The 27,849-nt window shown below is 43.0% G+C and overlaps 1 protein-coding gene across 3 annotated transcripts in view; it reads right to left on the reverse strand.

Annotated features, from left to right (window-relative positions):
* RNF123 (ring finger protein 123) overlaps window positions 1-27,849 on the reverse strand; it is a 90,015-nt gene that overhangs the window by 49,365 nt on the left and 12,801 nt on the right. For all 3 annotated transcript variants that reach the window (XM_080993461.1, XM_080993462.1, XM_080993463.1), the window contains exons 6-30: window positions 27,480-27,534; window positions 27,021-27,106; window positions 25,656-25,742; window positions 24,249-24,316; window positions 23,405-23,536; window positions 22,533-22,641; window positions 21,917-22,021; window positions 20,028-20,153; window positions 19,814-19,906; window positions 19,544-19,617; window positions 18,085-18,202; window positions 17,748-17,847; window positions 17,163-17,224; window positions 13,706-13,777; window positions 12,237-12,357; window positions 11,642-11,743; window positions 9,278-9,384; window positions 6,695-6,887; window positions 5,465-5,610; window positions 4,646-4,729; window positions 3,791-3,898; window positions 3,134-3,311; window positions 1,096-1,170; window positions 378-465; window positions 19-106 (exon numbers count right to left, since the gene is read on the reverse strand). In XM_080993461.1, the coding sequence (XP_080849587.1) occupies window positions 19-106; window positions 378-465; window positions 1,096-1,170; window positions 3,134-3,311; window positions 3,791-3,898; window positions 4,646-4,729; window positions 5,465-5,610; window positions 6,695-6,887; window positions 9,278-9,384; window positions 11,642-11,743; window positions 12,237-12,357; window positions 13,706-13,777; window positions 17,163-17,224; window positions 17,748-17,847; window positions 18,085-18,202; window positions 19,544-19,617; window positions 19,814-19,906; window positions 20,028-20,153; window positions 21,917-22,021; window positions 22,533-22,641; window positions 23,405-23,536; window positions 24,249-24,316; window positions 25,656-25,742; window positions 27,021-27,106; window positions 27,480-27,534 (2,577 nt within the window). The remainder of the gene's footprint in view (window positions 1-18; window positions 107-377; window positions 466-1,095; window positions 1,171-3,133; window positions 3,312-3,790; window positions 3,899-4,645; window positions 4,730-5,464; window positions 5,611-6,694; window positions 6,888-9,277; window positions 9,385-11,641; window positions 11,744-12,236; window positions 12,358-13,705; window positions 13,778-17,162; window positions 17,225-17,747; window positions 17,848-18,084; window positions 18,203-19,543; window positions 19,618-19,813; window positions 19,907-20,027; window positions 20,154-21,916; window positions 22,022-22,532; window positions 22,642-23,404; window positions 23,537-24,248; window positions 24,317-25,655; window positions 25,743-27,020; window positions 27,107-27,479; window positions 27,535-27,849) is intronic.

Below are 27,849 nucleotides of genomic sequence, written 5' to 3' on the forward strand. Positions count from 1 at the left end.
GAGGATATATGTTCTTACTCGCCACAGTCGTACAAGGATCCAGTTGGTCTGGGCCCAGGGTCTTTGCTCGTAGGGGGCCAGCAGGTTCTTCATCATGGATATTCGCCTGCCAGAGTAAAACAAACAAGTCAGCCAACCACCATGAAAACAGCGCCAAGGTTAAAAAGTGAGGGTTTGGGAAGGATTCAAGGCAAGATGTTTAGTTTACTTGAGAGGGAAGAATCAGAAGTGCAATGTGAGGAAACAAGGGGAGCAGCAGCTTCCACACAAAAGGGATTATAAGTATAGGAATCATGCCTGGTTCAGAGAAGAAGAGAGAGATAATCCTCCTCCAGGACATATATTATTTTTCAGGAATGGTGAAACCAAGAACTTACTGCAGTTCTGGAATCCTCTCTACAGCACGGAGTGAGTGTGGGTAGCAAACATAGCTGGCCAGTGCCTGCATTAGGGAGTCTCTGATGTCTGAATGTGGAAACAAGACAGAATGTAAGTGGAGTAGGGATAATAGGGACATAGATTGCCAGAAAAATACTTCAGATATTGTGGTGCAATTGCATACTTAGGGTTGCCATACGTCTGGGATTTCCTAGACATATTCAGAATACTGCAGTGGGCAGTAGTGTCTGGGCGGAAATCGGAAAAATGTGCAGTAAAATTCAGACATATGGCAACCCATGTCAGTAGTGCCATTGTTGCTGGTTTTCCATAAATATAGCTCAAATACAGCATTTTTTGTGATTTTTCAAAAGAAAAAGAAAAAGAAAAGCTCAACAACTTTCCTGTCTGGATTTTCACTATGTGAAATATGGCAAGCCTAGCTTACTACAGTTACAGGACTAGTAAGCAAAACAGGATATAAAGACAAATGTCAAACCCAAAAATAATAATTGAGTGCTGCAATGATCTGAGGTGTTAAAAACATTAGAAACAGACACCCTTACTATTCAAGAAGTATCAAGTAGAAATAAAATAAAAAATCAGCAAGCATGAGCTTAATTTTCTTTCCCCCAATCACATATGCATGTGCGCACGCATGCACACACATAACACCTACAGCCCAGCATGACCTCTGGAAAACAGGAGTTGCCTTACCAGTTCCCACAATCCTTGAGTCAGCAAAGTGCTTGGCTAAAATGGCAGCGAGGTGAGTCAAAGTCTCTTCGTAGCCTGAAAAGAAAAAGTTCAGAATATCAGGATGCAGGGGGGAAACCCCCACAGCTATAGGATATAGCAGCTGCAGCAGAATGAATTTCTAGAATGAGCTTTAAGATTTACAGAGAGAAAACACGGTCCAAGTATGGAGGATGGGCTACCACTTGTCTGAGTCTCTAGCAGGCAAGTCAGGAATCCAGCTTAAAGTTTAAGAGAATGATAGCAGGAAGTCTGCACAGCAGCATTTGATGTTGCCAACTTTACCTTACCACTTAACCAGAAGCATCGGGAGTAAGTGGGAATGTCCTTAGAAGTTCTTTTACACAACTGGTCAGAAAGCAGCCATGCAGGCTGTGGACTGGGTTCATCCCTTTGACTAGTATAGGCTTTCTGAGACATGCAGATAATCAATACAGGAGTAGCAGTTGTTGAATCTGATATAATTAGCCTGGACACTTCCCTACAATTACGCAAATTCTTAGCAATAATATACAGCAGTCCCTTTGTATTAGGACTAATACCCGCATAACACAGCTAAAATAGGAATACTGAACTTTGTTATGGAACAGCTTTGGGGTAAACAGAAGAATAAAGATTGGGGAAATTGTAGATGGGATGGGGGTTAAAAACCTATTCCCCAGTGCTGTAGCTCTGATCTAAAATCCACCACAAGCTTTTGACATTTGAGGTGGGGGGGGGTGGAGTGGACAATCCAATCACAGATCTCCTGGTGTCATATCTGGTTTCATCCCCAAAATGAAAGAGATTGTGGCTCTCATAGAGTACCTCCTACAGAGAAACACAATATGCTGAAATACAGTGCCTCACTTCCAAAAAGCTTGCAGCCAAAAAGAAGAGCTCTTGGCAGAGGCATTTCAGATGGAGGAGTTTGGAATAACTATGAAATAAGAAAATAGATTTTCCAAACCAGCTTTCATAATTACATCTCCAGGGCCAGACTGCACAACACCTGCTCTGACACAATGACAGTATTTTCTCACCCTTCACAGTACTTCAAAAAGGAGGAAATGTATTTTGCATATATTTCCAAAACAACGTAACTGCAGGCTGAGGGCAGAAAACACAACACAATCCAAAATTAGGGACAGAAAACAAGCATAACCACTGGAATTTGAGGAGGCAAAAAATGATGTAAGCAAGAAGGCTTAATTTGTATGCTTTGCTTGAGCAGTTCTTGATAGTCAATATGATGCAGTTATTTAACCTAATTACGCCATGAAGTTGCATAGTAAGAATGGCTATTTTCTACATGTTTTGCTACTCTTGCCCTGCAAAATTGCTAAATGACTTTTATTGAAATTCTAAAAACTGTACACAAAGGTCATTTATGACCACAACTCTTCAAAAAGGGGATCAGTATAATTACCAGGAGCTGCAGTGTTTCAGGGTAACACCACTCAGATGGTGTATAAATACTAAAAAGTTATTAGGTGTAAGGGTAGGCAGTCAGGCTTAATAGCCTATAATCAACTTCAGGATGCAGGGGCAAACAATGCTTGTTATAGCTTGTACTAGGCATTATCAAGATGAGAAACCCAGTGACCCAGACTGTAGTTTTGTGTGTGTGGCGGGCAGGACAATTGTGTGGTCAAGTTAAACAGCACCTAATGTGATTAGAAAGTTGAGTACCACTCAAGAGTATCCCCAAATTTTACTCAACAGTAGAGCTACTGAATTAATGAACGTGACTAAGTTAGGTCTATAATTTCAATAAGTCTACTCTGAGTAAAGCTTGGTTGAATACTTCCCTACAACACAGCCAGCACATTTTCAAAACACACCTTTACGACCACGAGGGCACATTAAGCTAAAGTTCTTTTCAACCCAAATTCTGTGCAGCGTGCAATATTCTGTGTAGAGTTCTTATCCCTTTTCTCTCACACACTGAATTCTATACGCAAAATTACAGATGGTCCTGCTCAGAGGCCCTCTCCGGTTCCCTCCTTCTCCTCCTCACCTGGAAGCTCTTCCATGCTGTTGACAGGACTGAAGTAGTTCTTGAGAGCACTGTAGCTATTCATAGCCACACTCAGATAAAATTCTGGCATAAAAGCAAAGAGCGAACCAATCCTGTCTCCATGCTCAATAGTGCGGATGCATACCCGTAGCAGCCAGTATATATCTTGCATCTTCTCCTGAAAAGGAGCAATTCCTAGTCAGTATGTATCTCAATTGGCATGAAATAATATACCTAAGTGCAGGGGCAGGGAACCTGTGGTCCAGCAGATGTTGTTGGACTCCAATGCCCATCAGCCTCAGGCAGCATGGCTAACCATCAGCGATGAGGCAAGTTGTAGTTCAGCAACATTGGGGGGGGGGGCACAGGTTCCCCACGCCCAGATCAGGGTAAATACTACTGAGGAAATAAAAGAAAAGGAGGTCAACAATTTTGTGCGAAAGCAGGAAAAATGAATATGAATTTACTACTAAAACGCAAGATTTTTCTTTAATAAAAATGAACTTTACCAGGATTTATTAACAGAAGTACAACATACAAGACTTGGGAAGAAATGGTACAGCTCCATTCAGCATTGGCCAAGCCAGAACTGGAATTTATGGCCCAAGCTTAGGAGAGGCACCTCACTGATATTATATGTACTACTTTCCTTCTCACCTTTGAATAAATGGTAACGTTGATCCAAGCAAGTCGGCGACTCAGGTGATTAAGTTTCTCTGAGAAAACCTTCTGACTTTTCACCAGTTCATCATGGATGTCTCTTCTCTGAATTGGACACAGAGGGTGGGGGATGAAGAGCAATGGTGCATATGTTTTCCTGCTTTCAGAAGCATGTACACAACAAGTCCAGTACTTCACAAAAGCCTTACCACAACCACAGGATGTTCTTTTAATGTTGAGGAAAAGCATGAGCTGCCATGGTCTGCTTCCCAAGGGGGTCATCCTTACACAGAGATCGGGTATATCATGGAGCCCCAGGCACACTTTGGCTAGCTACAATGCACACAACTTTTTACACCTAACAACATCCAAGGAATCTTAACAGGAGGCAGTCTTGACACCAGTTCCACATTAGACACACCACCACAGAAGTTGAGAATCTATTCCAGTGGTACCTTGGAAAGCAACTTCATTTAACAACTGCTCACACATGAACAGTGTAACACAGGAGACAAGAACTGATGCAAATTCATGACTCCCCTTCCACAAAGATAAAAACCATGTTTTGATGGAAAGGGAGCCATGATCTTGCAGGAGTGTGTGGCTCTGAAGTTGACTTTAACACTCAAGGCGTTGTTGTTGTTTTAATCATTAACCACACAAAACAACCATCCTATTTTAGCTAAATGGAGAATTAGCCACCATTACTTCTCAGTCTGCCTTCAGAAAATCAGTGAGAGCAATAGAGTGCTGCTCAGCACCTGAATGATTCTCAAGAAAGAGAACAGCTTGCAGGCAATATAGGCCTATTTTAAGGGAGAGTGAATATAACTATCCCCGTGTTATTCTTACCCTCTTTGGGCATCGGCTAATCTTTTCTTCAGTGTCTTTCAGTGCCATAGCATACTCATTCACATCATCGGAAACACCTACCATCTAAAACACAAATAAGGGTCAGTAGTACCAGCTAGAGCTTTTCTGTACAGGTTATAGCACATACTGGATTATTTTCCAAACACTTAACTTGTGGCAGCATCAATACATTGCAGGGCCCAACCCCACAATGAGCCCCTCCCACCAGTCGCTTTCCTGGAGACAGATTTTCAGCTGACAGCCTATAGCAGAACTACGTAAGATGGCAGCAGACAGACCCACACCTCTGAAGGTGGGAGATTGTCAAACGGCAATAAAGCAGCAGGAGGCAGGGCAATTTCCAACAGAAAATTGGCAACTCTTGTTCTGTCAGCCGCTATCCCTGCTGAAGCTCTTCTCCCTCAAGGCTATTCCCTTGCAGCTAGCCTCACTGCCGATCACAGATCCCTGCTTTGGGATGGAGGAAAGAAGTGGCTGCAAGCAGGATACCAGTGCGGGGAATGGGGATCAGCATCCCTTCTCACACCTGCTACTTCTCAGAAGGAAATGCATGCACATCTATTGTGTTACTGCTGCGTGGTGGCCGACCATGTTCAGAAAGTGCAGGTCTGCCACCAAAGGGTGTAGTTCCACCCAAAAGCAGAGTGCAAGCAAGCATCGTGAGTTGGTATGGTGGCTGCAATCAAAAGCGCCCCACCCTCTCCCAGTGGGCCATGGTGTCTTTGTTAGTGTGAGTTCCAATCCCAGTTGTGCGAATGGGACAGGACTGAAAACTCCCCTGAAATGAATCCTGCTCACCTTACCAAGCTGCTGGTGCACGCTGAGGTTGTACATCATGACTATTCCATCCAAGATTTCCAAAAGAGAATTCTCAGTGATTGGTTGTTCTGGCTCTTCGGCAGGTCTCCCCAGTAAAAGACCCTCATTTCCATGGCTGCCTTCAACTGTCATAAAAACAATGAAACATCCATCACTGTGAAGAAAATGGAACTAAGGCTGGTCTGGTATTCTCTCTTTTTTAACCATAAAGTTTTGTTAGCCTTTCTGTTCTGAAGGAAAACTTGAACAAACAACTACCTCAAGTCACCAGACATCTTAGTTCAGCTGGTTCTGTTTCGAGGCATATGGACTCTGCCTTTGAACCTACATTTATCCTTCTGAGCCTCATCATCCTGCAGTTTTGTTTACTAAAATAATTAAATATAACCTATTTAACACTGTTTACTCCCAGATCATTTGCACTGGCCTCACAGTTCTGTTGCTTAGAAAGCACATAGCTTGAATTACAATCGTAGTCCTTTACAACAAATCCAGGCATGGGCTAGCATGCTGGTAGAAATCCTTTCCCTCAGTTAGAAGGCAGAACTTCAGGCTGAAATTATCTATCTACCTACCTACTTACCTACCATTAAATAATTATTAGAGGATCACAGAGCGATTCACAGCATAAAAATACAAAAATGCCTAATAACAAAGAAAACATTAACCACTATGACCCCACATTTGTTATCATTTTGTAAACACCTGATCATGTTGAGAAGTCCAGTTGCTGTAATGATCCAAGCACTGTAAATGATTCAAGAGAGCTCTTATCTACGGTACCAATTATGAATTTAGGATGGCTGAGAACAATGGAAGTCAGCTACAAGAGACTTGCAAGAATATTGCTACCTTCAGATCTGGACCATTGTTTAAACAGAAAATGTTAACAAAATTTACCCAATCCGTACACAATCTGAAAATGAAGGTCAATTTAGGAAAGTGTTACATCTGTTTACTGAATACATTAAAATTAAGGAACATGATTGGCGGCTACTCTCTTTTCATGGATTTCTTTGGAAAAACATTATTGGATAATATGTTTATGAATCTGGAATTATAATGCTATTTCTGGAATACTACCACTCCCTCCTCTCACCTTGTATCCTTCTCCCCCCCCTCTTGCTTTGATCTCTTCTGTCTTTTGTTGTTGTTATTATTATTTCTTTTTGTGTATTAGAAAGGCTTATATATATACACACTACTCACTGTCTTCCTCTGTCCGTTGTTCCATGTTCAACGTACGAACTTTAACTTTCTCCAAGGCACCTGGTGACCGCCTTGGAGTCATAAGGCTAACAGCTGCAGTGCTGAGAAAACGGTTAGCCCGCCCCAGGGTGGGTGAACTAAGCCAGCTTGGTCTGGCCAAGGCACCTCCGATTGCCAGTGCCGCAGCTGGACGCTGAGAAAAAGAGAGATTGAGAGATATGAAGTAATATTTGTTCAGCTCTTCCTCTAATGGGAAGAATCAAGCTGGTTTGAACCATGCACAAATCTCCTTTGTTTTAGTTAGGCTCATTTGTAGGACAAGTAGCTGAAATATTTCCTTCTCACTCATTGTAACCTAGAAAAAGAACCAGGGTCTCATACAGGCAAGCATAGCACAGGCAGACATTCAGGACGGGAAAACTTTTACTAGAAAGCACAATTTGTATCCTCATTAGTTATTTCAATAGGGTGTTCTGAACTGACACACTACCCAGTTTACACAATCCACACTGCAAAATGCATCAGCTTGATTATGCATCAGCTGATGACTGGAATCAATCTTTTAAGGGTCCAAACAGCAACTGGAGTGAAAGAATCAGCACTGGGCCAGACATAATGGCAATACTGGGCTATCCTGTGCTGTATAGTTCCAAATTCAAGGGGCACAATATTCTTTACAACATGGTCTTATCAGAGGGTGCAGTCACAGATGGCGAAATTGTGCTCACATTGACATCCCTGTGAACTAGCAGACAAGTATCAACCATTCAAATTTCCTGGGCCCAGCATGGGGTATCCTTCCATATTTTTAGGAGTGGGAAATCCTGACCACCTATAACCTTGCCCTTGAGAATCCCAAGGAGATAGAACTTTAGCCTGCAGTTTCTAAAGAGGAACACAAGACAAGCTGCAAGGCAACGTTTGCCCACTATGTGAAGACAAAAAAATGCAATTGAAGCCAAGCAAAACAAAACAACTTTTTTTTCTTTGCACAGAGTACTTTCTTTAACAAACTGAATCCTTGAATTCCTCATCTTATCAGGCCTTGCATCACATTGTGTCAACAGTTCTCAAAGTTCTCAGAGTAGTAGCTGGTCTTGAGTTTCCACTGAACTTTTCCTGGGGTATATATAGAAGAAGCCTGAAGCCTTAAAAAGCAGCCCCTGCCCAAGCTTTTCCCACACTTTACTGTGCTCTACAGATTAAGTCACCAAGTCACTATGGTGGCTGCCCCTGCCAACCTTTGGGAACCATCCTTCCCCCTAACATAAATACCTGTTTTCCTGAGTTTTCTGCAAATTGCAGATCATTTGGAAGGGGGAATCTTTCTCTTCGTAGCAGGCTTTTTCATTAAGCAGAAGATGGAAGTAGAGGCTGACACTGTTTCTCATGTGAAGTGAGATAAGACCCACCCTCTGCTAGCAAGGGCAAGTGAAGTCTTGGGACAGGCCTTTTCTGTCATTTTACATCATGCTTTAGAAAAGGCAAGAAGTGACGGGATCCCCCTTCATTGCTTTCCCCCTCTATATGAGTTTGTGTTAAGTGATCCCCTCTTGCTCCACACCAGCCATTGGGGAAGGAGAAAGCAACAAGAAGGCCTCCACCCTGCTTCTTTCATTTCCAAAGTCTTACATGCTTCATGCAGGATTTTTGGAGAAGGCACTCACTACTTCTGCAAATCCTGCCATTTCCCCAAGTTCTCTGTGTATGCCAGGAGATTCAGGACAGGGGGCAGAAAAGAGGAGATTGGTGGAAACCATAAACAACAGGTGACAACTGTGTCAAATGAACACATGGGGCCTTCTATATAAAATCATGTTGCAGTTTCCCTTATATTTGTTTCTGATATTAGAACTTCCTGACTCAAACTGCAGAGTCATCACTACAATCTTTGGCAAGCCCAGATCCTGACTCAGACGTCTGTGTTAGGACCAACAGCAACTAGCGCTCAATCAGCATTCTTGGCATTCTCAGGTTAAGAGTGTAATGCTGCTGACTAATGAGAAATGCAGAGCTGTTGGAGCTTTAAGTGACCATCAGATCTTGCTAAACAGAGAACTCTCCGTTAGCCTGCAAAATTCTGGGCCTGCAGTAGAACCAGCAGGGTTAAAATTAATATAAAAGACCTGAGAAAATAAAAAGGTATTTGCTTGGCACTGAAGGGCAACAAAGCAGGTGCCAGGCCAACTGCTTTGAAGAGAGCATTCCATTACTGGGGTCCAAACACTGAGAAGTCCCTCTCCCTGCTAGCCTCCCACCTCAGGTAACTTTGTTTTCAGAACTGTCCCCTGACCTAAATATGTCTGATTATAGCCTCTCAGAGTCAGGATTTTGGTCTGGATTCCGATGTACACTTTGCTATGGCACCATTAGACTGCTGAACAACCAATACGTTCAACACAAAACTTAGAAAGGCGAATTTCTTAGGTACAACGCATAAAAGTCTCTCTTTACTTGCTTCTCCCATCCATTCAAAACAAATTTCTGCTTCCAGGAGGTTCAGTGCTCCTCCTTCCTTCCTTATAGACTCCATTGACAGCTGCCTAAGTTAAAACTCATTGCACATGGCATTGTTAGGCTCACTTGTGCTGTTGACACTGCTGACTCTTCATCTTCATCAAGATCATCCATTGTTACCGCCTGAAGTTCTGCAGGGTCAATCAGAATATTTGCCTTTGAAGCAAGCTCATCTGTATGAATAAAATACCAAATACATTCACTGCTAGGTATAACTACCTATGCACATTCCATTTACCACATGCCTTATTATTATTATTATTATTATTCCCCATTTTCCTGGCGGGACTCAAAGCAGCAGTACAGCTACCAGAAGCTCAAAGTGTAACACATCAGAAGTGTCAATACTGCTACTGTGTCTTCACTAAGGCTGCAATCCTACGCACAGTGGGACTTGCTGAATTCAGTGGGATGTACTTCTGAGTATACATACATAGGACCACACTGTAAATTATCAGATCTGGTGGCAAAGGCATAGAAGAGGATCAACGCTCTGCCCAGCCATTTGTCCACTCAAAAACTCCCCCAAAGATAAAATATACTAGAACCTGTTTTTTTTTTTATTTCTCAGGAAGAAAAGCACCTGGAGAGGCCAAATTTGAGTGGAGAAATAGCTGGGAAAGAAAATGCTAAAGCATCTGTTATGCACTTTTTAAAAAAGGTATTAAGTGGCGTGGGATGGCCCATTGCCAGTAGTCATTCTATATAGACTTAGAACATGCTGTGAAAAATCAAACATGGTTGGGTATGCATTTTTGGGTACAGAAAGTATTGATCTAATGTGTAGAGACCTTTTCTATTCTAATCAATTCAAGAAGCTTCTGGAAGCTTCTCTGTGTGATACAAGCTGGTGCAAGCTGGAAGTTTGTAAGTGACAAGCAAGATACTATTCTGTCTAGAAACAAGCAGAAGATTCCGGATGTTTTGGTTATTCCTTCAAAGAAGCTGAGCAGCCGTTTCAAACTGGTTCTGTTCTCTTTTTCTGTCATGCTGACTAGAAGAACAGGCCAGAAGGAGCCCGAGTTTCTCTTTTCTTCTGGTGTGGTGGTTTGTATATAACATGCTTAGTGCTAAGGTTTCAGTCTTATTGTAAGTTATTGTAAGTTTAAGTTTAGTCTGCTGCAACTGGATTTCTTATGGATCGTGCCAACCTTGAAGACATATGGATTTGTGACTATTATGCTCATTTACCTTCAGTAGTAAAGCTCTGCTGGATGAAGAATTAATTGCCTCTGGTCTATTTTTTGGGAATCCTGCAATGTGTTTAAGTTTTTATTCTGCTAACTTTACAATGAAGTCTGCTCTAGATCAATATGAGCAGTACCAAATAACAAATATGCTTTCTGACACCTATACACACACACACACACACACACACACACACACAATATTGTTATGCTTTATTGTTTTACCTATAAACAGACAACTGAAGGGTGGTATTTTTTTTTAAATGACTAAAATAAAATGCTCCCGTATGCAAACTGTACTTTTTCCAGATTGTGTTACTGATTCTAATAGCTATTTCCTTTTGTGTACGTTTTGCCTTGGAGGCTGCTCCCAAGGCAGAGAAAGGAGCATCCAGACCCTAGGTGGAATGGACAAGTCAGTCCAATAAGAGCCAAAAAATTGGGTAGGGAAATCTTGGGTCTCCCCCAGGGTGAACAAAAACAAGATTCATAAAAGGGTCACACACAATCTTCAAAATGTAATTTGGAGCCTGTATTTCATATTCTCTTATCTCTACCAAGCAGATGGCCAAGCAGCCCCAGTGCCCTAAAGCCTGGCTCTGCTGATCTGAAGAGCACCTGAAAGAGGAAAAAGCAAGTCCTAATTGGAATCTCACAGGCCAAGAGGCATCAGCTGCCACTTTATCTTCAAGTCCCAGGAGAGCAGTTCTTGTTTTTAGCTTCAGAGGCCATACACATATCCTTGAAGAGGACTGAGCTATTTAAATTAGCTAGAATAGATTTGCATGTAAATTAACAAGTCAAAAAAATTACCACACTTATGTCATGGCTGCTATTTAATAATCAAGTTAAAATACATAGTTTTAAAGGAAGGTCACAAGTGAAGACAACTAAGCCTTTGAAGAAGATGCCAAGTTAGCATCTGCCTGTTTGAGCAAATAAATGACATTCTGAGTTTCCTGTATCCCTAGTACAGTATTTAACAAAGTGAAAATAGAAAAGGACCTTTTTCACCTTGCCGGGATCACTTAGGGGACCTAGAAACCAGCAGGCTTCTGAGTCCAAGTACCAGGCAGAACCAAAGCTTTCACACAAAGATACGTAGCTCCACAAAGAAATGAAGCTAATTCTGTGACACTCCTGCCCCATCTTTTACTTCCCTCAATAATTTGCTCCTGCAACAGATTTTCCACATCATATGCTTCCACATGAATTAATGGAACACAACAAAACAAGCACTTGCCTTTGAGGGTCTTCTTGAGATGAGACAAGAGTCCCCCAAGTCGCTGGAGGTCAAAGTAATCCACCTTCCCATTATAGAAGAGCTGAGGGGGGACATATGCATCTGTGGGGAAAGATGTTTTATATGCATTTACGGAGAAGGCCAAAGAAAGCTAATCTTCAATGAGTGCAAATAATCAGGGCCACAGTTACAAGACATCCACCTGCCCTAGCCAACTCTCCCTCTGGTATAAGGGGGAAGAGAAGTCAACAGAGCACTGAAAATTGGTACTGAACAAAGAAAGCTAAAATGCATTCACACATAGCCCCCTTTGAGGGGCTATGGCAAGGCAAGCATTCTGATGAAGATGACTTTCTTCTCTACTACATGTCTGCACAACAGTGAGGACTAGGTCCACTTTTGGATGGGCATTGTTTCACTGTGGGATGCAAAATGTAAGAAACGTTGTCTTGAATGTCTCTAATTTTGCATTTTTGGGTGAAGAGATAGAATTTGGTTACACACAACTCCAGAAATTCCTGGATGATACAGCCTTCTTCAGAATGCAATCACATACCAAAACCAATATTCCCATTTGTGCATCTTTGGAAATTACCTTCACTGCTCATTGCTAAAGGGTTCTTCATGTTGTACTCATCCCAGTAATGTTTCAAGGCCGAGATGAGTCGATGCAAGAAGCACACCATATACTCTGGAGGACACAGCACAGTCAGATTCTAAGGACAAAAAACGACAAGGCTCTACTGTTAACAGAACAGTTGAGGAGCCATGCTGAACTGAGCTTCTCCATCCCCTCAGATGTGTGTGATGCACACCCTTGCCTATAGCATTCCTTAGGCAGCACAGAACATTTCCAGTAACTGACAGAGTCAATATCCATCACTGATTCTCACCTGTTTCCCAACAAGAAAGAGCAAGCACGTATCTTCCCTTCAAAGCATAGTAGCACAGTACATCAAGAAAAGAGATGATGAGGCAACCTAGTGGCTCCAAGGCATGTTAGCAAGCGCCAGTAAGCACATTTCCCTCACTGCCAGAAAAGACTGGCACTGAAACAACAGAACACTCCCAGTCAGGAAAGAACTGAAAGTCCATGTCAGAGAGGTGACACCTTCACTTAGATTTACTGAGAGACCTTTAAGGCATAGCTGAGTGTGCTCTGCTAAGCAAGACTCAAAATGACATACTAAGAAAAATTGAATTCAGGAACCTTCAGTAAGTTATGCAAGGTTTTAATTAATTGCATAGAAATAATAATTCATTGTAGTAATGGACAGGGGCATCAAGTTCTATAGGGTGACAAAACCCGGTCCTCTGACTATTGAAAACTCTGAAAGCTGCATTATCCCACTTTCCTTCAGCTTCTGTGATTTCACCATGATTTGCATTTAGGCTTCAAGACCCACTTTTAAAACCAAGACTTCTGTTCAAGAATGTGCCATCAATACAAAGTCTGTGCTAATTCCCCACAGATACCATTTCTTTAAGAAGTTATAACTTGACTGCTCTTCCAGGTATCTTAAGCTATTTCTTTACATTCTGTTAAAAAAGATGAGATTCCTAGCATAATTGTTCTGCCACCAATATCCTAGGAAGGCAGTCAATGGGGAACAGAGGTATAGGGATATAAGGGGGGGGGCAGAGTGTCAGAACTGAAGCCTGGCTTTGCAGATCTGAAGAGCATTGTCTGTCAGAGTGAAGAGAACTGACATTGTCAGATAACAAAACCAAACTGAATACAATGTAAGGAGTGACCGTGTGTTCGTATTGCATGAGTTGAGGGGCCTTGATAAAGAAATCATTCACTATGAACTCGACACCTTGGTAAGCCATTGATGTGTGGAAATTTCCCAATTTCTGCACAGGACAAACCGTAGCATGGAGTCCATCAGCCCAAAATTTAAGAAGTCATTACACACTCAACAAGGCACCTGTAGTGTCCAAGCTGCAAACATGTCTGCAGCTACGGCTTCTGACAGATATAAGATTGTGTCCTTCTTCAGACCCTCCAACAGAAAGTGTGACAGAAGTCAAAGTGGAATGAAGATACTGTTCTCAGCTTACCCCTCGGTTGCTGGCATTTTCCTGAAGAAACTTGCGGAACTTATTTAGAAAGATGTATCTGGAAGCTCCTCCCTGAAACAACCAGTGTTTAAAGTCAGTTGAGTTCCATCAAGGTGAAAGAACAACCTAAAATTACAGTATTTCTTGGGTTTGCCTGAATTATGATCACTTGCTCATCTGATGTGAAATTTGCCTTTACAGGTAAGTCCTTAAAGGCAAGTGTATACAGTGGTGCCTCGCAAGACGAAATTAATTCGTTCCGCAAGTTTTTTCTTCTTGCGAGTTTTTCGTCTTGCGATGCACGGTTTCCCATAGGAATGCATTGAAAATCAATTAATGCGTTCCTAAGGAAACCGCCTTCAGACCAGGTCCGGGGACAGTCTGTCCCCCGACCTCTTCTGAAGGCTGGGGGGGGGGGACAAGGGCTTTTCTTCCCACCCCCAGCATTTTAAAAAACCCCGGGACAGCGGAGGACTTCTCCGCTGTCCGGGGCGATCTTAAAATGCTGGCGGGCGGCATTTTAAAATCGCCCGGGACAGCGGAGGACTTCTCCGCTGTCCGGGGCGATGTAAAAGCCCCTGGGAAGGCAGGCAGGGGGGGACAAAGACTTTTGCCCCCCGCCCGCCTTCAGAAGAGGTCCTGGACCTCTTCTGAAGGCGGGCGGGGGGCGAAAGTCTTTGGCCCCCCCGCCTGCCTTCAAAAGCCGTCCGGGAAGGTAGGCAGGGGGGAGCAAAGACTTTCGCCCCCCGCCCGCCTTCAGAAGAGGTCCTGGACCTCTTCTGAAGGCGGGCGGGGGCGAAAGTCTTTGCCCCCCCCCGCCTGCCTTCAAAAGCCGTTCGGGAAGGCAGGCGGGGGGAACAAAGACTTTCGCCCCCCGCCCGCCTTCAGAAGAGGTCCTGGACCTCTTCTGAAGGCGGGCGGGGGGCGAAAGTCTTTGCCCCCCCCCGCCTGCCTTCAAAAGCCGTTCGGGAAGGCAGGCAGGGGGGAACAAAGACTTTCGCCCCCCGCCTGCCTTCAGAAGAGGTCCTGGACCTCTTCTGAAGGCGGGCGGGGGGCGAAAGTCTTTGCCCCCCCCCCCGCCTGCCTTCAAAAGCTCTCCCGGGAGGGCAGGCAGGGGGGAGCAAAGACTTTCGCCCCCCGCCCGCCTTCAGAAGAGGTCCTGGACCTCTTCTGAAGGCGGGCAGGGGGCGAAAGTCTTTGCCCCCCCCGCCTGTCTTCAAAAGCCGTCCGGGACAGCGGAGAAAGGCACTGCCTTTCTCCGCTCTCCCGGGAAGGCAGGCAGGGGGGAGCAAAGACTTTCGCCCCCCGCCCGCCTTCAGAAGAGGTCCTGGACCTCTTCTGAAGGCGGGCAGGGGGCGAAAGTCTTTGCTCCCCCCCCCGCCTGCCTTCAAAAGCCGTCCGCGATAGCGGGAAGCTCTTCCCTGCTATCCCGGACTGCTTTTAAAATGCTGGCGGTGGGGAGCAAAGCCTTTCGGCCCCCGCCGGCCTTCCTGGACCTCTTCTGAAGGCCGGAGGGGGGGAAAGGCTTTGCTCCCCACCACCAGCATTTAAAAGAGGTCCCCGGAGATTTCCCTATGGGCTTTCGTCTTGCGAAGCAAGCCCATAGGGAAATTCGTCTTGCGAAGCGCCTCCAAAACAGAAAACCCTTTCGTCTTGCAGGTTTTCCGTCTTGCGAGGCATTCGTCTTGCGGGGTACCACTGTACATGTATTCTCATAACTTGCTAGACTTGCACTAAGCTGAGGGAAATGCTGTCTACTGCTGTCTTGTTTCAAATGGCTGTTTTAAAATAAATTGGAGTTCAGTTTGAATTGCATATCTGGTTTTGTTATTACTTATTACTGCCTGTTTCATTATGAGCTGCCCTGTGCATTCTACTGGGCCACATAGGCATTATATAAATCGATTTTTTTAAAAAGAATTCTCAAGAGCTGCAACATCAAGTGATGGCCATCACAGACCAAGAACCACACACGAACCTTTTCATTAGGATACACACTTCATAATGCAGCCTGCTTTGGGGTGACATCAACTGGAGCACTGTTGCACTTGTGTTTTTGAGTTAAAGAGATCCACCTCACATGATTGGTCTTGAAACATCAACGGAAGACATTTTTATTTACCCAAGTATTTACTGTTTAAAACTGAGAGGCTGAATTCTTAAGCAGTAACAGTATGGGTTTCAAACTGATTTTGTTATTAAATTCTTTATATTCTAGATGCTTTGTGGGGGTTTTTGGGATGGTTGATGTGTGTTGTTTTGTGCTTCTTGTTGTATACAACCCCCAGCTCCTCTAGAAGTCTGGTGATTTACAAATATCCTAAATAAATAAGTCACCCGTCATTACTTCAAAGAAAATTGCTCTTCAATGGAGGCAGCTCACATGATCAGTTGTGAGTCATTTAGTGATGAGGAGAGTGTGATATACTGCACACACATGCATGAAACCTATCCTAAGTCAAGTTACATAGCAGTGTTCTTTGGCTGCCTATCCTCAGAGAAGTCACCTTGTATGAATGCCCTGCTCGCCTCCATTACTAGCTCTTTTGGCTGCTGTACAGAACTCCAGTTCCCTAATCAAGAAGTCCATTCAGGATATGTACAGTTCCACACTGCCATCATTTGGTCGCCAGTGCAAAGGAGATGTTCTTAAATGATTTATCTAGGCTTTTATTAGGAGTCCCACCTAACCGCATTAGCTCTTAGAAATTCCACTCATATTCTCAGCATTATCATTTCACACAGACTCATGAGATGCCAGGGTACTGGGCAGAAGTCATTAGCCTGTGTGCCCTGTATCCAATAAACAATGTTGTCAGGTTTAGCATTGTACCCAGTAGAGAAGATAAGCTGCTAATAGCTTAATCTGAGCAAACAGCTTCTAGTGTACAATAGTTTGAGCCTCCTCACCACCTTTAATACCAGGCTATCAGAAATGAATGTGGTATTCATTTGTTACTATTACAATGATTATTTATTATACTTCTTTCCCACCCATCACCAGAAGGTACCAGGACTGATTTATATTGCATTATAACAATGTAAAAGGCAAGACAATTTACAATCAGAAGAAGACAGTGGGTACAACAGAATATATAATTTAGGTGCTAGATGCCAGGGTAAAGTGTTGAGTCTTCAACATATGACGAAAGTTATATAATAAAGAGTGTCAGACACATCTCTGCAGGGAAGAAATTCCACGGCTCAGGGGCTGCCACGGAGAATGCCCTCTCCCGGGTTTCCACCTCCTGAACTTCCAAGTGCCAATCTTAACAAACAAAAGAGGTTTGTACGGAAGGAGACAGTCTTCCAGATATATGGGGCCTCAGTTTTCAGGTGACTAAATCTTGTTTTATGGTGAGATGCAGGCAAGGCCCTTTGAGGATACATGACAACCTCAAAAAGCAAGCTGCTCTCTAGTGTGACTTAAATACTCTGCAGATGCAAGCATACTTACCCCACCATGGTCTTTATTGTTCAACAGCAACTTCAGTATCTGCACTTGGAGTTCCTCCACCACTAAGAATAAACAGAACAGTAATGATATACACTGCGTCGGGCAGCAGCCACCACCACATTGCTACAGAGAAACTGACAGTGGCCATATTCAAGCCTTGCAGAGAAACTCCCAAGAAGAAACTGACTTTCCCAAATTATTATACACATCAGTTTGTTGAGCTACAGTCCCCAAGTGGCTCTGGACAGTCTTTGGCATGACAGGAGGTAAAAACATTATCAGCGGAAAACTTAGTGCTGTTTCTAAATGAAGTTACTAGTATTGCATTTGCAAGCAGGCACCTACATTTGCAAGCAGGCCAATGGCACCTGTAACACAGCACTGCCCAGCTAATATTTTCCAGCATTTGTTTATTCAAATATTTCAAATGTGGGTGTCTTGGCACAAAAGGCAGTATACAAATGCGATAAATTAATTAATCGTGGCATGCAATTATTTCTCCATTCTCTGCACTGATCAATATGGCTTCATGCCATATTCTAAATTGCCCATGAGATTTTGAACGCCACTATCCCATCCTCAGACCTTCAATGCGTTTCTTGAGCCGCTGGCATCCTCTTTCATACGCTCGCCTCCTCAGTCTCTCCTCAGCAGTCTCATCTTTTATCTCTTTACTTTCTTTGCCCTGTGTTTAAAAGATACGAGGTTAACAGAGTTGTTAGCAGAAGCCAAAAAGGATGGACAGGAAGGGCTGCAAATGCTCATGAATGCAAACACAGAATGCAGCTGTATAAAGGTGCTAAACAAATGGTTATTTGCATAACCTATTATGTGCAGAAAAACACCTAGATAAAGCCAACATCTCTGCAGTTAAGCTAGGACAGCCCTTAAATCTACCAGCAGTGGGTGCCATATTCCTCACCTCTTTGTTGAAGCGGTTTGGCCACCAAGTGGTGGGAATGAGCTCCTGTAAACCAGCCTCCTCCACACGCAAAGGACTCTTGATGTAAAAAAACACAACTGAGCGGAGCACATCAAATCTGCAGAGAGTTAAGGGAGTTGTGTGGTAGTTCATATAGATGCACCTGTGGGATCTATGTCACAAGCAGCATCCCTGCAATAAGTTAAGAATAACTCCACACACAGGACCATGTGAAAAAAATTAGATTTCCTGAAAACAAGTCAACTCCATAGGGTACTTGGAAGCTGTAATGACTGTATCGTGCAGCAAGGAGGGTATTTGGGGGGAATGAAAGAAGAGGTGAAAAACTGCGAAAGGAACTTCTGCAACTTTTTGCTTATTTTCATCAGCTTCCAATGCATGGGGACATTGAAGCAGCTATCCACCCCACTTCCCCCATGTTAGCAATCTGCTGCTGAGACCACCTTGTGTATGTTCTCAAAGCTGTTATAGAATTTGTGCTATTATGGTCGGTCTTGAGTGATGCTACTGAGACAGAAGCCACACCCTTCCAAATAACTGGGATAATTACAAAAGGCACATGGGGAAGGGAAGCAAAGGAATAATGATCAGCTCATACATAGATGTTATTTAACTACTGTCAATGAACAGAGCATTTATCTAGCAGGGTAGGCCAGGTAGATGTATAGTGTTGGAAGAGAGAATAAGTGAAAAATAATCCTCTGGGCATGCTGGCTGTTCCATGAATGCAGCCAGTCTACTTTCGGGGAACACTGGGATCAGATTTGAATATTAAGGGAGAGACCCCAGCTCCATGGCACAACATGCACTTGCCTGCAGAAGGACTCGGGTTCAATCCCTGGCATTGCCAGTTAAAATATCAGGCAGCAGGTGATGGAAAAGACCCTCTCTGCCTGACAGCCACTGCTAGTCAGAGCAGGCAATACAGAGTAGGCAAAAAAAGGTGGTGGCAGTGGTGAAGTTAACAAGAAGCAGAGGTTATTTTGGCTAGTCTGGCTGCCTCTCTCTGGTCTCATGGCACAGAATACAGGCCATGTTATCACAGTTATATTTTTCCCTGAAAGTGAAAGAAACTGAATCTGAATGTATGCAAAGAATGGGTGATACAGTAAAGTGTGATCTCAAGGACCTCACAGTGAAGATGCAGCCATTTTGCCTTGGTCAAACCCTTCCTCTCCAATTTGTGCAGAGGCGCACCTGAGCTGCATCTGGTAGTAAGGAAATAGCAACACTAAGATATAGAAGCGACTAGGGCCTCTTAAATTTAGCTGCAGGTGTGTGCAGCCACAGGAAAAAAAGAAACCACGTCCTGTTACAGGGTGATGTTTCTGTAGGGCCTACACATGAATCTTTTTGTCTGTCTAAGCAAGTTTGTACCATCAGGAGATTTGGATGTACGTGAAAAATATTGTGTTTTTTTAAAAATAAAAAAGGATACAGGACATTGTGAAGCAGGTACTTCCTGGATTTCTCATGCTTCAGGATAGCAATAGTGAGACGGAGGTAGTGAATCTGGATAGAGAAGAAGAAAAAAGGGAAATCAAGATAAGCTGCAGTGATACATGAGGAAGAGCTCTTAAAACAGCATATTTAAAATGTCTTTACAACATTTGCAAAGCTGTAACCAGTCAGCCAAAGCAGCTCCCCTCTCACTGCATGAACTTTGTTCTTAAGGGTTTCGACCGGTGTTCAACAGAATAATACTCACCTGTAAGCCTAGATCAGGAACAATGGGAGAGAAGCGGTATGCCCTGAGCAGGGACATCAGCAGCTGCTTGAGGCATTCATGTACTTCATAATCCTGAGGGAGGAAAGAAACACTTTCTTACTCAATAGGAAAGAAGATACTGGGTCAGTGAGTTCCTCTGGAGAAAGGAAGAAGGGTCTCTTTCCTTGAGAATAAAAGCACTCCAGTAGCTCACCTCCATGAGAAGCCACATGAGATCCAACAACTGCTGTATAAGAGGGTGCGCTTCCACAGACCCTCCTCCTTCCAGGATGCTGAGTAGGAAGTTCATGAGCACATCTTCCACCAAGTACACTTTGCACTGCAGAAAAGAATTTATTAAAGCAGAAGACTTAACAGAATAGCTTTATCATGATGCTGCAGCAGAGTCAAGAACAGTGAATACTCTGTGCTGCTCCAGCTCTGAGGGGGCTCACAGCAGCCATTTCCCTAGACTACATTGAGAACTCCAAGGACAGGTTGTCCCACATCGCAACAATGTCCCTTTACTCAGGATCCACCTTCTGACTGGTTTCCAAGAGCCACTCCCCCCCACTCATAATGTTGCTATTTCTTTATTATTTATAAACTACGTTTCCATTTTTTAAAAATACAGTAAGGTAGTACACATCGTACAAAATTACAGTCAGAGCAAAAAAAAATCAATAAATAATGGTTGGTAAAAAGAAACTCACAGTGCAAAGCTCTGTCTGAATGACACCATTTTTAGACTTCTAAAAGAAGGTAGGAATGATGTCTGCCGAAGCTCAAATGGCAGGGAGTTCCACAGGGCACAGCCTTCCACACTAGAGGCTCAGTTCATAGTAAAGGCTGGCTGAACCTCGTGGTTGTGGGGAACCACAATAAGTGCCCCACCAGAGGATCTCAGTGGCCAAGGTGGAGCGTAAGGGATCAGATAGTCCTTAAGGTATTTTGGGCCCAAATTATTTAGTGTTTTGTGAATTGACAGAAGAACCTTGAACTCTGCCCAGCAGCAAACTGGCAAAAGATGTTAATGATAATGATAATGATAATATAATAATAAATAATAAATGAAGTAGTAGTAGTAGTAGTAGTAGTTGTTTATTATTTATACCGCACCCATCTGGCTGGGATCCTTTGCTTGCTGGTTAATCTACTCAAAAGGAGTGAAGTGCACAGATGCACATGACAGACTGCAGCACTCGCTGTATGTGAGCACTGGAGTTGGAAATGCTGGTGCTCGGTGGCAGTGCACATGCTTTGCATGCAAAAGATGCCACATTCAATCCCTGGTGTCTCTAGGTAGAGATGGCACAGATTTCTGACTTTAACGGCTGAGCAATGCTGCCCGTCAGTGGGGAGCCTTTTACATCCCGAGGGTCACATTCCATCTTGGCCAATGCTTTGTGGGCTACATACCAGCAGTGAGCACAGCCAAAGCAAGAATGGGTGTGGTCCAAGTGGATGCAGCTGCTCAACTCTATCTATTATATGCTCCCCTACATAAATACACGTGTCTATACTTTCCCATCAGAAAACTATTTATCCCCCAGCAATCAGGCCTGACCAAAGCTTTTTTGAAACCTAATTGCTAGATAGGGATGCTAGTGATCTTTGCGGAGATGGCCGCTTGAGAGAGGATGGTTAACTCCTCTTTCCCTGGCTGCACTCTCCCCCACAGCAATTAGGCTTAAAAAGAGCCTATTTGTGCCAATGGAAGACTGCTTTCAAACTTAATTTCAGGATGGGGTGTGTATTTTTGGTGGGGGTTGCAATGCATGGGGATTCTTCTGAAAATGCCCCCCAACACCACAATTAGACTTTTGTCTCCTATTGCCATCAACAGGAGACTTTCTTCAAGCCTAAAACTTGCAGAAGGATGGGGTTCAGGAAATGGGATGGCATCATGGACCACTGGTTGTCCACTCCTGATGTAAATAACTGATCTAAACATTCCAGTGGTGTGACCCTCTATTAAGTCAGAGAATTTGGAAAAAAAAATTGAATTCACTGGTGAGGAGGAGAAGTTCACTCTCATCTGTAACTTTGTAAACAGTGGTGGAGGATCCTGAAATACATGAAGTAACACTGGAGGAAACTTACCATGAGGGGAGCAAAACTATTAAAAATGTGTGCTAGGGTGATTAAAACAGTCGGTTCCCCCTGGAGTTGCCACGTGGAAGCCTCTTTTTCCACCAGCTTCCCTTCCTGAAATACATAACTCAGGGTTACACATTTTTAACAGATCCTAATTCTACAAGAGTGTTTCTTAAGCTTGACGAAGCCACTGGGATTCTGAGATACACCTTGGATTTGAAGATTGCAAGATTTGGCATCAGTTAGGCCAGAGGTTTTCAACCTTTTTGAGTCCATGGCTCCCTTGACCAACTACATTCTTCCTGCAGCACCCCGTGGGGGTTTCACCTGGCACCATCTTCTTCCTTTTTCTTTTAGTACCAGGGGAAACCTTATTATCTGCCCAGCACAGACTAAGATTTACATCGTGCTCAAATTTTATCACTGCTTTGTTTTTGGTGTATTTTTATTTTTTTATTCTTTGTAAGTCAGTTGAAGAGCTTTGGCTAAACAGCACGTAATAAAGGCCCTCGACAAAATTTGAAAAATGAAATTAAATGCCCCATACCTAATCAATCCAATGTGCAAACAGTTTTTGGCAAGGCAAGTCTGAATAAACATAACATTGAAAAGATTATCTCACCGTAACATCTATTCCAGTATGAATAACATTTTTCAGGTACCCCAACAGTTTCTGCGCTTTTGCAAGATCTGCAGCTGGTTTGTCCTGTAAGGGCCGATATCCCTCCACTGGATATGTATGAAATTATTAAGGGGAAAAAACCACAGAAGGCAATCTACCCCTCCTTCAAGGAATGATCCTAAGTCCCCAGGCTTTCCTCTGCTGCCAATCCTTGCTTTCATCCACCACACCAAGCTTCTAGAATGCTTGCCACATTTATTGGTATTTCATATGCCTCCAGGTCTTGTCCCACCCTTGCAAAGCAATCTGTACCAAGCACAGCATGTATTGTAAAGGAATTCAAGGGTGATTGCTGCTTTCTCATTCAGGACGTCTTTCTTATTCACACTGACCAATAATCACCTTGATGATCATTCAAGAAGGTAGTATCTGCTGCTGGAGATCCAAACTGCCTCCTGAGAGTATAACATTTCTGACATATTGACAAGAATGAGATTCAAACTTTTATTTATGCTGGCAAGAAGAGCTTCAGCTACAGAGCTAGAGGCCCCCTGTCCAAATCTTAGCATAACTACAAACTGGCCTTAGACAAAGCCACTCTCAGATTGTAATAAGGATAAAAAATAATAGTAGAATAGTAGGAATCTGCCTTATGGGGGCATTGTTAGGCTTACTGAGATAAAGTGAGATAAAGTGTGTCGAGCATATAGTATTTATATAGCACTTCTCCTAACTATTATTATGTTACTGAGAACTAGTGGATGGCTGGAAAGGTTTAGCATAGTTGTGGCCTGAGAAGAGAATGATACTTTTCAGATGCCAACATTGCTCGGGAAAAATATTTCTACGGTTTGGCTAAAACTATTGTCAAAGGATATCGGAGAGGCCGGCTACCAAAGTTAAAAGCAACGGATTCCTTGAATGACAGGCTGATAGCAGGGAAATAGGCCATGCCAGATCCTCGTGAGATGTTATCAAAAGCAGTCCCCAAAGACACACCATTCCTGAAAAAGAAAATAAAGAGGGGAAGGAGACAAATCCCTAAAGTTTTAACACACCTTGCCAAGAATTCTATACACAAAAGACTTATTTATCTGACATTACACAAAGGAAGAAACAGTCACAGCTTAGCGGCTTGTCTTCTGTATTATGACAAGTCAATAAAAATAAAAGCAGATTCTGAACCCCAAGTGCAAAATTCTCCCATTGCTTTGCCTGAGGATCTTAGGAAATAACTTCTTGCAGAGACACTTAGAAAAATATGAATTGTTATTGCTGGAGCTCTGTTCAAGGTCCTGTTCAGCTTAAGAATTCCACGCAGTGACTCAAAGTGCTCTATAGAGCTTTCTGTGTTGTACAGCTCCACACAGTCATGTTAAAAACAACCACTCATGTTGATTACTGCTTGTGTAGATCTAGTTTTATTTCTCTATTCATCTTTCTTGCACCCATAATAACATTGTACCAGGAAACATTCCCTATCAGCATCTAAACTCCTGTTCAGAAGTGATGCACTCCAACTTTATGAAACAATTTAGATGCTGTAAGGCAAAGGACCTTGTTGAAGGCATTTTTAGTAGAGGATTACTGAGAATGAAGTAACTATTTACTCTTTAGTGGAGCTTGGTTTAAACTCTCAATGAATATACTTAGAAGCTGAGAGGACAGAATATAGCAGACTAGCAACATCTAGCATAGTTCTATAAGGGTGCTTACAGGCAGAAAGAAATGCTTCCCTCATCCAGGTCTATCAAGCAGCTGACAATATCTCCTGCTGCCCAAGACTGCAGAAAAAAGAAAAGATAATTAGATGGGACTTGGGGTATGTAACCAATGTTGCTAGGATACTGTTAAAACATATAGAGATTGCTTCCAATTCAGTCAAGAAAAGCTGTACAGGTCAAGAGTTCTGCTGCCATACTGATTCATTGTTTTAACTTTCTACCCCCTTCTGTTGCATATTGCAGCATGCAGAATTCTAGTTCTATATTACAGCAGGCAAGGGATATGAGATGTGCCATGTGTTTGCAAGCACACACTCAGTAGGATGGCCATTTTCTATATCACGGATGGGATCTTTTTGGTACCGCAGGCCAGATTCCCATGAGCCAACTTTGACAGGTAGGTGAGTGGGACAACCCACCTCCCAAATCATATGGTATCATGTGACATCACATGATTGACAGGAGGGTTGTCCAACCTATGTCTCAAAACAGTCTGCAGGCTTGGGGACTCACAGCACAAGACATGGTGCCAGCACTGTGCTTGGCACTTTGGAAAGGTCCAGGCACAAGGCTACCAAAGTGCTGCTTTCTCCTCTCTCTCCCCACTGGAGGCAGGGAAGAAAGAAGCCTGCATCATACAGGCATCACTGCACGAGAGAGAAATCTCTATCAGAGCCAATGTCTGCATAAAACAGTCTTCTTCCCGGTTATGGATAAAAAAAAGGGGGTTGCTATTCAACTAAGTCTTACTCAAAGTACTTTCAATGAAATGCATGAACTTAAGTTAGAGCAGAACCACTGACATTAAAGGGCATAACAGAGCTAAACATTGAATACCACCTCAAAGGCAAGCAAATCCAATTTCCCCCTGATGCTTCCTTTGGCTGTGTGACCTGTTCCTAGGAGGGACAGATGCACGCAGCCAAACTGAGCAGGGTTTAACCATTGCTCATCAGCTGCTGTGTGAGGGCTTTAAACCTGCTAGGAACAGGTACCCACAACAATGCAATAACCTGCACTGATGTCACTGATTGACAGGTGGACATGATTGGAGAAAATGGTCTCACAGGCAAAACTCGATCTGCTGGTGGGCCAATATGCACAATGGAAGAGAAATTGGTTTTTCACAATAAAATTAAATACAAAACATGAAGTTTAATAACAAATAAATTCTGACTACACCACCCAATAAGAGTCTCCAGTTCTACTGGAGACTATGAAAACCTGGAGAGCTATTGACAGTCAGTGTTGAGATTACCAAAACAGATAAACTAATAATCTGATTCAGTGTAAGGCAGATTTCTGTGTTCCTAGTTCTTCAAACAAGTGAAGTGGTTCACAGAGATACACAGACTACATGCTTAGTACAGCAAGAAAACAATTAGGGGCAGACACTCACTTTACCATAGTTGGTTGTGGTTACATTCCATTTGCGCACTCGATTCCCATCGTAAGCATATGAATCTGGAGTGTCTCCAACTCCTTCCTATGCAACATGAAAACCAAAAGCAAACCTTTACCAAAGATCACAATTAAGATTTTGCATTCCAATAATATGCCTTATTCAACCACTGTCACTGACATACCAAAAAGGACTGAGAAACTTGTAGGCAGACCTGAGAGAAACAGTCATATGGGTAACATACAAGGTGTGACCGGACAGTTCGGTGAATGGTCACGGAAACCAGACAGCGAGAATATTCAAACATACAGGCCTTCAAAGTAGGCCCCCTCTGATACAATGCACTGTTGACAACATTCGTAGAACTGTTGGAAACTTCTGGAGAAGTCCTCTTTTCATACTGCTTTTAGTTCCCTCGTCACAGCAGCTTGGATGTGTGAAATGTTGGAAAATCTGTGCCCTTTCAGTGCAGATTTCAGTTTTGGAAAAAGAAAGAAATCCGGTGGGGCCAGATTAGGAGAATATAGAAGGTAGGACAGCTCAGTAACCTCAGTAATGATTTCATGCGGAATATGCAATTCTTCCGCCATCATTCGGATGGAGAAACGCCGATCCCACATCAATAACTCATGAACTGTCAACATTTGCCGCCGCTTTGCTCATCGACGGTCTGCCAGATTGCGGGTCTTCTTCGATAGTTTGCCGCCCTTCATGGAAATGCTTAAACCACTCATACACTGTCTTTCGAGTTACAGCTTCATCTCTGTACACAATTGTGGGCATTTTGTGGGTTTCTGATGCCAATTTACCCAATTTGAAACAGAATTTCATATTGACTCTCTGCTCCATTTTCAATCACATTGCACTGCTACTAAACGCTACCGCATCAACGTAGGCCTGTCAACAAATGCTGAGACATGTGCGCATATGTTAGCTGAGATATGGACCAACGTCTCCCACGTGTCTCTGTGAATCCGGCAGTTCCTATTATCGCATACAGGAGTGATTCACCCTACTTTCCAGTCACACCTTGTAATATACCAAGCATCCATGCCCATTTCTGGTAAGTATATACACTAGTAATTAGGTCCACTACTATATCCAACTTAAGTAGAACACGAGTTATGAAAAGGAATTACAGGTTCCCTATTCCAAAGAACCAGATTATACAGATATTGTCAAGATTTCAGTTCCCATCAGACCTAGATAACATGGGATGATGGGAATAGTAGTCTAACAAGGGGCCACAGGTAATTTCTGGGATTTCCAGCCTTGGAACTTCAGGTAAAGAGTGATGTCTAAATGTAAATACAATAAGTAAGAAAATAAATAAATAAATAAATAAATATGCTCTTGCATTACCTCTTGATTGAATCGGCAATTGAGAGTGCACCAACCAATTTGCATAAGGCCTTGGGATGAAATCAGCACCTCATAGATCCATTTTCCTAAAAGAAAATATAGCAGCAAATGTGTCAAATGAAAAATTCTCTGTTAAATGCTATTAACATATAAAACTAGAATAGTCCGAAGGTTTGGCAGCCAGAAGAGTTCAAAAGGATGAATTCATTTTTCCAAAACCCCTGATTGATTTGTTTAGTATCACACTACCCTACAACAAAAAGCTGTCTGGGTGGCATGTCCAGTGTCTGACATTTTCTGCAAATACCTGAAACGAATGTGGCCCCAAAATTAAAGTCAGGAATTTGTTTAAATCTCATTGTTAATAAATTCTCATCTCAAGTTGCTGTTCACTAGCAGCACACATTATGCCACTTGGACCAGTACCATGGGTTAGTGCATATTTTTTCTAGTCCTTACCTTTATACACACAGGTAGTAGCCCTGATAGAGCCAAAGTTACTATGTCCAATTACCTGAATTGGGAAACAAAGGAGGAAGACAGTCACACACCATGATTGTGTGTTTTCCATTATCAAGGGTTTCATTACATCTCACAAATGTGTGTGTGTTGGCGGCGGGGTAAGTAAATCAGTTAAAGAAAGTATTAGGTCACTTTCAATTAATCAAATCATAGAACTTCCACAATAGGTTGCTCTCGTTTTACACCAGGATTGGGCGCACACAAAAATCAGGTCTGCAATTACACCAAACACAGATCTAACAACAAGCATGCCCACATAATGGCTTCCTGATTCCATTTCTCCTAGACGAAACACCCAGTGCCAAAA

Source organism: Podarcis pityusensis (genome assembly GCF_964106645.2).
Source record: "Podarcis pityusensis genome assembly, chromosome: 2".
Lineage (NCBI taxonomy): Eukaryota > Metazoa > Chordata > Lepidosauria > Squamata > Lacertidae > Podarcis > Podarcis pityusensis.